The sequence below is a fragment of the Schistocerca nitens genome, chromosome 5 (genome assembly GCF_023898315.1).
Source record: "Schistocerca nitens isolate TAMUIC-IGC-003100 chromosome 5, iqSchNite1.1, whole genome shotgun sequence".
Classification (NCBI taxonomy): Eukaryota; Metazoa; Arthropoda; class Insecta; order Orthoptera; family Acrididae; genus Schistocerca; species Schistocerca nitens.
The window spans coordinates 436,040,461-436,053,096 of record NC_064618.1 but is presented as its reverse complement, the minus strand read 5'-3'; the positions used below and the strand labels follow the sequence as shown (position 1 = coordinate 436,053,096).

General features: G+C 44.1%; 1 protein-coding gene across 4 annotated transcripts in view; it reads right to left on the bottom strand.

The window, feature by feature from the left end:
• The window catches only part of LOC126260220 (BTB/POZ domain-containing protein 10), a 143,309-nt gene that overhangs the window by 46,192 nt on the left and 84,481 nt on the right, over positions 1-12,636 (bottom strand). For all 4 annotated transcript variants that reach the window (XM_049957520.1, XM_049957523.1, XM_049957522.1 and 1 more), the window contains one exon: positions 11,946-12,176. In XM_049957520.1, coding sequence (XP_049813477.1) covers positions 11,946-12,176 — 231 coding nt within the window. The remainder of the gene's footprint in view (positions 1-11,945; positions 12,177-12,636) is intronic.

Genomic DNA, 12,636 nt, shown 5'->3' with positions numbered 1-12,636 from the left:
ATCCAAGTTCTCTTCAGTATAAACAGCTAAGAATTTGGAATTTGATATTTGTTAATTAAGATTACTATCTGATAACAAATACCAAATTCATTCCACGTGGGAAAAATATATCTAAAAACAAAGATGATGTGACTTACCAAACGAAAGCGCTGGCATGTCGATAGACATACAAACATACACTCAATCTCCCACTTCCAGCTCCATTCCCCCCCCCAAACCTCAAAATTCTAATCAATACAATCTGGAACCACAACACCCTAATTCAGTAGTTAACCTTTCCTCCAAACCTCTCTCCCAATCCAAAACCTCTGTCCTATCCAAAGGCCTCCCCTTCAGCCCTACTCCCAGATTCAACCAAACAGCCCTCATCAAAGATTTACTGTCCTACACTCGTACTCTCTGCTGGAAATATCAGTTTGCCACGAAGAAAAATGATCCTAATCCTGCTCCTAATGATCCAACTCCCCAAGACACTATCCAAATTGAACCCTGCCTGGAACAGTTCTGTCCTCCGTCACAGCGAGACCCACCTCCTCTTCCTCAAAATCACCCTCTCCAAACCTTCCAGGAATTTCTCACTTCCACCCTTGTCTCTCAATCCTTCTTAAAAAACCTTAATCCTACTCCCAACATCACCACTGCTGAAGCCCAGGCTATCCGGGATCTGAAGGCTGACCGATCCATCGTCATTCATCCGGCGGACAAGGGTTCCACGACCGTGGTACTTGATCGTTGGGAGTATGTGGCTGAGGGACTGCGTCAGCTTTCAAACAACACTACATACAAAGTTTGCCAAGGTAATCCCATTCTTGATGTCCAGGCGGAGCTTCAAGGAATCCTCAGAACCTTAGGCCCCCTACAAAATCTTTCACCTGACTCCATCAACCTCCTGACCCCTACCTTCTTCCTAAAATTCACAAACCCAATCATCCCGGCCGCCCCATTGTAGCTGGTTACCAAGTCCCCACAGAACGTATTTCTGCCTACGTAGATCAACACCTTCTACCCATTACATGCAGTCTCCCATCCTTCATCAAAGACACCAACCACTTTCTCGAACTCCTGGAATCCTTAGCCAATCAGTTACCCCCGGAAACCATCCTTTTAACCATTGATGCCACTTCCTTATACACAAATATTCCGCAGGTCCAGGGCCTCGCTGTGATGGAGCACTTCCTTTCACACCGATCACCTGCCACCCTACCTAAAATATCTTTCCTCATTACCTTAGCCAGCTTCATCCTGACTCACAACTTCTTCACTTTCGAAGGCCAGACATACCAACAATTAAAGGGAACAGCCATGGTTACCAGGATGGATCCCTCGTACACCAACCTATTTATGGGTCGCTTAGAGGAAGCCTTCTTGGTTACCCAGGCCTGCCAACCCAAAGTTTGGTACAGATTTATTGATGACATCTTCATGATCTGGACTCACAGTGAAGAAGAACTCCAGAATTTCCTCTCCAACCTCAACTCCTTTGGTTCCACCAGATTCACCTGGTCCTACTCCAAATCACATGCCACTTTCCTTGACGTTGATCTCCATCCGTCCAATGGCCAGCTTCACACGTCCGTCCACATCAAACCCACCAACAAGCAACAGTACCTCCATTATGACAGCTGCCACCCATTCCACATCAAACGGTCCCTTCCCTACAGCCTAGGTCTTCATGGCAAACGAATCTGCTCCAGTCCGGAATCTCTGAACCATTACACCAACAACCTGAAAACAGCTTTCGCATCCTCCAACTACCCTCCCGACCTGGTACAGAAGCAAATTACCAGAGCCACTTCCTCATCCCCTCAAACCCAGAACCTCCCACAGAAGAACCCCAAAAGTGCCCCACTTTCCGGGACTGGATCAGACTCCGAACGTGGCTCTCCAGCAGGGATAAGACTTCCTCAAATCCTGACTTAAATGAGATTCATCCTTCATGAAATCCTCCCCACTCCACCAAGATGTCTTTCCGCTGTCCACCTAACCTTCGTAACCACTTGGTTCATCCCTGTGAAATCCCCAAACCACCTTCCCTACCCTCTGGCTCCTACCCTTGTAACCGCCCCCGGTGTAAAACCTGTCCCATGCACCCTCCCACCACCACCTACTCCAGTCCTGTAACCTGGAAGGTGTATACGATCAAAGGCAGAGCCACGTGTGAAAGCACCCATTTGATTTACCAACTGACCTGCCTACACTGTGAAGCTTTCTATGTGGGAATGACCAGCAACAAACTGTCCATTCGCGTGAATGGACACAGGCAGACAGTGTTTGTTGGTAATGAGGATCACCCTGTGGCTAAATATGCCTTGGTGCACGGCCAGCACATCTTGGCACAGTGTTACACCGTCCGGGTTATCTGGATACTTCCCACTAACACCAACCTGTCAGAACTCCGGAGATGGGAACTTGCCCTTCAGTATACCCTCTCTTCTCGTTACCCACCAGGCCTCAACCTCCATTAATTTCAAGTTGCTGCCGCTCATACTTCACCTGTCATACACAAACATCTTTGCCTCTGTACTTCTGCCTCGACTGACGTCTCTGCCCAAACTCTTTGCCTTTACATATGTCTGCTTGTGTCTGTGTATGTGCGGATGGGTGTGTGTGTGTGTGTGTGTGTGTGTGTGTGTGTGTGTGTGATTATATTCCACGTAGGAAAAATAAAGATGATGTGACTTACCAAATGAAAGTGCTGGAGACACACAAACATACACACGAAATTCAAGCTTTCGCAACAAACGGTTGCTTCATCAGAAAAGAGGGAAGGAGAGAGAAAGACGAAAGGATGTGGGTTTTAAGGGAGAGGGTAAGGAGTCATTCCAATCCCGGGAGCGGAAAGACTTACCTTAGGGGGGAAAAGAGGATAGGTATACACTCGCGCACACACACACACATATCCATCCGCACATACACAGACACAAGCAGACATTTGTAAAGGCCTATTGGAGCAATGGAGGCTTTTGGAGCCCGGGAGAGATCCATCCAAACCTAGGGCCGAGGAACTAACCAGGGAGGGGGTCAGGAGAGAATGTGGGGAAGATCACAAGAAGAGGAGATGGAAGTCAACGCGTTGAGTAGTGAGGCAGAGCCCAACCGGTAAACCCAGCCAAGGATAGGCAGTGGGCGGGCAACAGCTCGAAGCCACAGAAAGAATAGAACAGGATGGGTGAGCAGGAGAAGGGCAGATTATGACGATATATCTAACTATGAGCTGGGACCACTGAACAGAAAGGGGTGGGGTCCCAGTGCCAACGAGAAGACTATCACAGGGATAGTGGGAAAGGAACCAGCAGCTAAACGAATACCACATTAGTGAACTGGGTTCGAGAGGAGCGGTGTGGAAGGAGCACTGATCCATAAACTTGACACGCATAGTCCACACTAGACAGAACAAGTAAAGGTGGAGTATGGCTGAACGATCTGTGCCCCAAGATGTGTGGACAAAGAAACGAAGGACATTAAGTTTATGATAACCGACCTTCAGATAATGGATATGGGGAAACCAAGTAAGACTGTTGTCAAAAAGAAGACCCAAGAAACGAACTGGGGTACCACACTCGGGTGATGGACCTCGAGACGGACCATAACAGGACAACAGGGGGAGAATTGGGAAATGGGCAAGTATGTCCACGTGGAAGCATGCCAGACGGTACCCTGGAGCTGTCATTCGCCAGGGGCCACCAAGTAAGAGCTAGCCCAAATACAGAAATAACGCACATACAAAGCAGGGGTGACCAATGATCCAGCGGAGGCCATGAGTCCATTAGTAAAGATGAGAAAAAGGACACTTAACACAGAGCTGTGTGGAATGCCATGCTCCTGCATCTGCTGAGAGCATAGAACAGTGCTAACCCGGACTCTGAACGAATGGTGGGACAGGAACTGGAGAATAAAAATCAGGAGGGGCCCCGAAGACCACATTCGTGGACCTTAAGGAGGATGTGATGGCAACAAGCTGTGTCATAGGCCTTAGATAGAAGATTGAAGGAAACTGTGACAAGGTGGCATCATAAGAAAAGGCCTGCCGAACTGCAGTTTCAAGTCAAAGCAAACTATTGATTGGAGACGGTACCTCTGAAAGGCCACACTGGGAAGTAGATAAAAGGTGCCGAGATTCAAGGACTCAAACAAGACGATGAGCCACCATTTATTCTAGCAAATTGCAGGGGACACTGGTCAGGCTGACTGGCTGGTAACTATCAAGGGATAACTGATCCTTGACATGCTTAAGGACAGGAACCACATTATTGTCTCTCCACTGAGGGGGGAAAAATGCCTTGGCACCAAATATGATTACACACCTGGAGGAGATATTGTCATTGTGAAGGGAAGAGGTGTTGAAGCAATTGGTTATGCATGAAATCAGGGCCAGGAGCTTAATCATGGGAAGAAGAGAGACACTAGAAGTTCCCAGTCAGTAAAAGGCTCACTGTAGGGTTCCGCCTGACACGTGGTAAAACATAAGTGGCAAGCTTCAGCCCGCCATTGTTTCCAGAGAAGGAAGGCAGCTGGTTAGGACGCTGAGGCTGACACTTTCGTAAAAGGGGTCACAAAGTGTTCTGCAAGAACCGATGGATCTGTATAAAGACCACCTGGAAGGGGAAGGCCCGGAATGTAAGACTACCGACGACAACCTTGGAAGGTGCGGGGTGCAGCCCACACTAGTGATGAAAGGAACAAAAAAACCTAGAGGAGACAAAGTGTTCCCAATACACCCGCTTGCTCTGTTTGTTTAAGAAATGGGCTTTGGCACAAGGACGTTTAAAGGTGTTGCTGAAGATGTTGCTAGGTGCGAAGACAATTATGGATAGTGATGGCAACGGACCTGCTTCACCACAGAACTGACCGATGGTGAACGGAGCCTGACAGGTGAGGAATGGCAATGCTGGCAGTGCAGATTATGTTGTCAGACATAATGGATGACTTCATCAATACAACCTGACAAAGAAGGTATAAACGCAACCTTGGAGCTACAAATCATGATGGAAAAATCAGCAGGATAACCTGGTCACCATGAGGCAATAAGGAATGAGAGAATTAATGCGAAGTGGTCACTATAACAAAGGTCATTGTATGGTGACCAGTGTAAGAAAGGAAGAAGGGGACGGGAAGAGAGCGAGACATCAATGGCAGAGAAAGGGCAATATGCGACACTAAAATGAGTTGGGAAATCATCATTAAGACGACAGGGGTCGTGGTCCACAAGAAATTTGTCAATGAGGAGGCCCGGCTAGACGAGGAAGCATTACCCCACAAAGGGTGATGGCCATTAAAATCCCCAAGGAGGAGGAAGCAAGAGGGCAGTTGCTGAAGGAAATCAATTACGGCAGCAGATGTAAATAGCTTGTCAGGAGGGGGTTAGAGATTGCAAACCGTGACTGCAGAGTCACACTGGACCTGGATGGCAATTACTTCCAGTGTTGTATGACGTGGGATCCATATATATCCATGCGGACCAACGTGCAAACACCACCAGAAGCCCTCAAAGAACTGAACTGATTTTGACAGAAAGCACAAAGGGTCGGTGAGTGAGCATCAGTAACATGACTTTCCTGGAGAACAACACAAGCATCTGAGTAAAGGGCAAAAACGTATTGCAACTCTGGGAGTTGACAGTAGGACCGATTACAGATCCATTGAATAAGCATGGAGTGGGTATCCAAATGGGAGGCAAATAGGCTGGAGCTGAAAATGCCGCTGCATCACCATCTGTCATCAACAAAGACGGGGTGACATTCATAGATAAGAGGTTAGACTAAGGGCCCGGGTTTGATTCCCAGCTGGGTCGGAGATTTTCTCCGCTGCGTTGTCCTAATCGTCGTCATTTCCTCTCCATCAACGTGCAAGTCGCCGAAGCGGCGTCAAATCTAAAGACTTGCACCCAGTGAACGGTCTAAGCGACAGGAGGCCCTAGTCTCACAAAATTTACATTTACCAGCAGGCACTGAAGGAGCGGGGGAACACTTCTTCGGCCGGGGATGGGGAGTGGCACCCGGAGGGGAGGGCATGTGAACTGCAGGGGAGGGGGGAGAAGAGGGTGATGGATGGAGTAAGGAAGAAGAGGAGGGGGAATGACATAACACAGGCAAAAGTGGAAGTCATCGACACAGGATCCAGTCAGTCATATTTCTGATGAGCCTCAGTGAAGATAAATGATCAAGGGACTTTTACTCCTGTATCATATTTCCTTTCTTATAAGCTGAGCCACTTGGTGATTGTAAAGAAGGAAGGTTGTAATAATTGACACACATGGATAGCGGAACACAGGGGCTTCCCTTGTGGAGTGAGTGTCCATATTCAATACGTAGAAGGTCCACTGTACATTGGAAAGACGTGCCAGAAATTCAAGCACTGAAAGCACCTTACAGGTGGTGGGACATATGGCTCTATGTCACACCGATACCACATAACCCTCACTTTCTCGGGGAGAATATCTCTTTCAAAAGCCAGAATAAAGGCACTGGTATTGGCGCAATTATCCTTACAACCTTTCTGCAGATGCCAAACAAAATGAACATCCCATTGTTCAAAATTGACCTGGAGTTCCTCATCAGTTTGAAGAACGAAGCCCCTGTGAAAAATGACTCCATGAACCATATTCAAAGACTGGTGAGGTGTAATGGACACCGGGATGTCGCCAAAATGATCAGAAGCACGAAGGGCTGCAGAAAAATTTTGATCAACAGGCGACCCAATCACATTTTATAGAAAGACTCCACTTTGCCAAACCTGTATTCGATATTTTCCACAAAAATGTTGATGGTGAATGTGTCCTCATCTGTCCTTATACAGACCACATAGTGGGGAAACTGTTTCACCCCAAGCCATTAAGCCTGGCCCTCATCCCAGGGTGTAGCCAGGGAAAGGAAAGGTCGTAAAGGTATAAGAAGCAGCAATCTATGATTGTTACTAACCAAAGAGACAGCCGTAGAAGAACGGCCAGAGTTTTGGAGCTTGAAGCATTTCGTACACAAAGCATCTGCCACGATACCAACTACTCTGATCAGGTGCTCTCCCCATGGGGGCCACTCAGGCACAGCAAGGGCTGTCTGGCACGGCGGCTGTTGTCAGGACTTCTGATTCTCCAGAATGACAAGCACTCACTCCTAGGCATAAATGGGGAGGTTACTTCTAAGGTATCAGAAGTGTGATCCCTATGTTGTCACATGGCTCAACCTTATGGGTACATATCAGCCCCACCATACAGAAAGGTTACACATGCTGATGACCTAGCAGGGCAGAGGGAGACATGGAGGGGAAGGACGAAGGGAAAGGAATCCATGCCATAGATGCTACAGACGGAGTTCTTCCAAAAATGGGTCACACTATGTACAGAAAATCTAGAAGCAGAGGTCAAACTGCAAACGGGGCTCCTAAATAGAGAAAATTTAGAAGTAAACGACAGCAGGGTGTGTACGGGGACAAGGAAAAAAAAATCCCTGGATTTCTCCGGGATATCTCGTTTAAAAAATATGCTTTTTCCCGGGCAAAAATACACTTTTTCTGCGCTAAGTGACAGTAGGTTTTCCGTAGACTTTCCCTCGGAAATGTAAAACTTATCAATCCTTTGAATGGTTAACGTTTTATACAATCGCGTAGAACTTCCCGGAAAAAAAAAAAAAGAGACGGGGCAGAGAAGTTTTGGAGAGACCTTTGATTTGCAGCAGCATATACGCTGCATATTTTCGTATTATGAAAGTATAAATTTGAATTCCACCAAACACAGCGCGTTAGTTTCCGGAGCGTTGAAACAGAGGTTGCGATGTCCTTTTGTAAGCCAGTCATATCTCAAGCCACGAGATCTCGCCAGCCGATGACAGCAGCTATTCAGAACATAGGACACGTGTTATAGTCAGCCAATAGCAACATCACTGGTTACATAGCGCGAACACGCAAGAGGAAAATTTAACGGTTTACATTAATGTACACAGTACCGTATATCTACAAGAAAAGCTAAGCTTTCACATATAATTTTGGTATCTAAGATTAACACGCTACAACAGAAGCTAAGCTTTCACATGTAATATTGATTTTTTTTGCGTGTGTTATACTTTAAGATACATCACACAAATGTGCCAGTAAATTTAAAATTCTGACATAAATGTCTCGGCTTGAAATTCTTGTAAGTGGCTGGTCCTCAAACTGTTCACTTTCGAACGCTCTGTGATTTAGATATCCATCCCACTTTCTCACACGTAACATAATTCATCTTGCGTAAAAAGAAATTTACTTTGAAAGTAACGCTTTTCTAACCGCCGTTCGCAATACTATCCGGAGACTGTTCGAAATGGTTCGATTTACCAGTTGCCAGAGAGCGCCAGAAAACAGGCACTATTGTGCGTGTGCAACTGTAGTGGTGTAGGAAGCCCGCATGTTCATGTGTATAAAGCACTAACAGAGCTTACATTACACCATAAAAGAAACAGGGCATCAGAGGATACTCCAATGAGCATCGGAATTTTGTAAATCATACTAAAATGCATAATTCGCCTTGAAGTGCAAATTGGCTTTTTCCAGATTCACAATTAAGTAGGTCCCATCTGATATTAAGCTTTTCAGTGTGGTTTTTGGGATGTAAATTTTCTTGGAGTACCAGTACTCTGCGATCTCATTTTTGGTTCTTTATTATGGCATAATGCCATATATGGCAGATGATAACGTGCACTTGAAATTCAGCGAACAGTTGGAACTAGGCAGTACTGTAGAATGAAACACTTCATTTCAAATAAAATGATTGCCTCAGCGGAAAGATTAATAAAGCCAAAATTTCTTTAGCAAACTTGCAAAAATAACTTCACTGTTCTGCAAAGGGATTAATGCTTGACTGCTACTAACTTTGAAATAAAATCAGAAAACTGAAATTAACAATATATTTTTGCTCTCTGTAATTATGTGAATGTATTTTAACTCACTTGATAGCTCCCAGCCACAGAAATCAGTTTTGTTTTCATTTGACGTGGGAGCTGTACATGAAGAGAAGCAGCGAAATCACTTAACGTAAACACGGGTCACGGGGAGGTTAACCCCCTCCCCACTACAGCTCTGTGCAAGCGTGAATCTGGCAGCTAGGGCGCGGGAGAAAAATTTTTCTCGTTTGCATCTGGCTGCTTGCTGCTACTACCGATACAGCTAACAGACAAACTTCAAGTAGCGGGAGAAAGTACTGCTTATACAAGAGTCAAATGCGCATGCGCAACAGACCGCTGGCAATTGGTCAAATGAATCTGCCGTGAACAGTTGTGACGTCATGCTCATAGGAAGCAGTTTATTGTTACGAAGAATTAGTCTGCGCCCTACTGCCTTTGACATATTTTTGCTATTTGCAGACGCTTGTCCGTGCACGGTGATTTGTTGTTGTAAATTGCACATTACCTTTGCCACTAAAGTTTTATTTTTTTCCCTCTCGTTTACATTTTATTGCTGCAGTATCGTTCTCCAGTAGCAGGATACAATAACATTCTTTGCTAGATAATCAATTCTGCAATCAAAATAACAAAAATTTAGCTGAAAGCTAAAACAATGAAAAATTCCCGGGTTTTTCCTGGTTTTCTCCCGGATGAAAAAATTCCCGGGTTTTTCCCGGATTGTATACACCCTGGACAGGAACACAGGAAACAAGGTGGATAGCCAGGTTGACAAAAGAAAGAACATCGAGAGAAAGGAAGGAGGGGCAGCGGTGAAGGAGCGATGATGGAGAAGAAAATGCAGCCTGGGAAGGAAGAAGGGGCTGCAACAGTTCGGGACCCTGTGGGTACCCCATACGAACTCACAAAAGAACAGTGAGCCCCCTGGGGGGTTTTGACAATGTGGACTGGGCTAAACTCTTTGAAAATTTGAAGGGAGTAGGGATAAGATACAGCCACGGAAATGTTATTTACAACTCGCATAGAAATCATACTACAGTTATAAAAATTGAAAGACATGAAATGGAAGCAGTAGTTGAGAAGGGAGAGAGAAAAGGTTGTAGCCTACCTCCTATGTTATTATATTTGTACACTGAGCAAGCTGTGAAGGAAACCAAGGAAAAATTTGGAAAGAGAGAAGTTCATGGAGTCAAAATAAAATCTTTGCGGTTAATTCAGTCAGAGATGGCTATGAATTTGGAACAGCAGCTGAATGGAACGGTGTCTTAAAAGGTGATAACACGAATATCAATGAAAGTGTAGGAGTGTAATGGAATGTAGCTGAATTAAGTCATGTGATACTGAGGAAATTAAGAAACACTAAAAGTCTTAGTATATATAAAGGACATTCATGACGATTTTCAGAATACACTGGGGGGGGACTCTGCTCCTTCATATTCAACTGTTGCCAAGTGAACAAATGAATTTAAATTTGGTCGGAGAGCTTAGATGATGATCCGCACAGTGGTTGGCCAAGATGTGTCACTACTCCAGAAATCACTGCAAAAGTGATCATGGAGGATCAGAGACTGAAAGTGCGTGTAATTGCTCACGCTTGCCAGATGTCATCTGAAAGGGTATATCACATTTTAACTGAAGAATTAGAAATGAAAAAAATTATCTGCAAGATGGGTGCTGTGACTTTCAGTGTGTGTCCGCACCCTTGTGCCATTGCCATTGCCATGGCCATGGCCATGCTATATATGTACTGTCCATTAACAAGCCCAGAGGTCATAAAAAGCTGACAAACAAATTTTGTGCAATGCTTGGAAGTTCCATTAATATAAATTGTGTCACACTGAATAATTATTTTGTGGTTTTCAGCTTCATAAAATATTGCAATCTTCTTGTCAGGATCATTACATAACAACAAATCTGTCTCATCTGTAAGTTTCACATTTAGTGTGTTCAGAACAACATGAACCTCTGAATACTTGTAGGTAATTTCTGAAGAATTTTCTGCCTATCTTTATATAGTTCGTTAGTCACATGTTCCACAAATGGATATATGAAAGCCCTTGACATCTTTGATTGCTATCTCTTCCATGTGTTCTCCTTTCAGTTGATTATAAATAAAGTTTTGATGGTCTCTCAAACATATCTTTTGCAGTTTTCCTCCTCATATCACAAACTATTTCCTGACTCAGAATTTTTATTACCAGCTATTTCTGCGTGTGTGTAGCCATCCTGATACTCGAGCACATCGGTGTCTTCAATGGAGGCAATCTGATAAAACTTTAACAATTCTTAATGTTTCACATCCCTCATGGTACACCAAATTTTAATGATTTTTGGAATACAAAAGTGTAACTTTCTGGAGTAGCATTTTCTTTCCCATTCTACTCACAGTATCTGCAACAGCATCAGAGGACATATATGAAGCAGTGGTCCACAGACAAACCTGAGCCCACAAACTTTGACTCCTAGGAGGCACAGAGGGCTGGAGACTACTACCTACTGGTATTGGACTTGTTTGGGAGACATGGATCCTGCTACCTGCTTAGCCTACCTGCTTGTAGGATGCTTGGATCTTGTGCCTGACTTAATAGTTTGCAAAACTAAATGTTTTCATATCTGCATTTGCATACTATTAAAATAAATAGTTTAATTGATGAACCACATTTAAAATATTTTAGAAACAGGTTGTTTTTGGCATGATGTTGCTCAAAGTGTCGAGAACTGTAACATTGCCAAATAAAACAGTTCCAGAACGGATTTCGCTGCAAAGAGGGTAGTTTTCTTTCATGGTCACATCTACAGTCATTTTCGAAAACAGAATTGAGAACGAAGTCAAAATCCAATTTCAACATTCAATAACTATCAGTCGTCCATATTAATAAATGGTTCCCCTCATACTTTTGCTTCATTTCATAAAACTGCTGATTTCATTGTTCCTTTAAAACTTTTCCATCCCCAGTCATTGGCAGTTTAAAATCATAACATTTCATAAATGCATGACACACAATTAACAGTTTATTGTACATCACTAATAACTCCTAAGTAGCGCTTCTAAAATGGGTGACAAAGTCAGTGACTGACCTTCCCAACATTGTGTTAGGATGTGCAGTAAAAAGGGCAGGGTCAACAATAAACCGAGTATTGTCAACAACTAATGTGACTCTATCATCAGAGAGTGGTGTGGCAGCTGCTGGCGAAGCTGGTGTCACAGACTCTGAGTCTATAGCACTAGTTCCAGGTGCTCCTCCAATAGCACCTCCACTACTTCGATGACCCAGTTGACTTTTCGCACTGCCAAGTGTGTGGCGTGACCTGAAACCGAGACAAATACATATACTGACAGTTATCTGCATTACTTTTGATTGCTTAGAACTGATCAAATACTATACAAATGACATGAGGCAATTATCAAAACCTTTCATAGTATTTGCTCTATATCGCCTTCCCAGAGCCGGGATTAGGATAAGCAGAAGGGTTTTTAGTGCAGTGTCATGCCTTTTCTGGTGATTGTAACCATGTTCTTAACTCGGTACAATTCAGCTAAATTCTTATCCCTTGTAAGACATAATCAACCTTATACAATAAATATTTCTAATCCTAAATTTTAAGCTATTCATACTCAGTAAATCAGAGCAACATACGTTATCTCAACATTTGTGTTAAAAACAAATTTCTAAATGGCTAGCAGCTGTCCGTCTTCTATCTCACTCCAACAGTAGATACCACATTAATGAGAGACAGTTTGATCTTGTTAGAAACATCCAAAAAAACT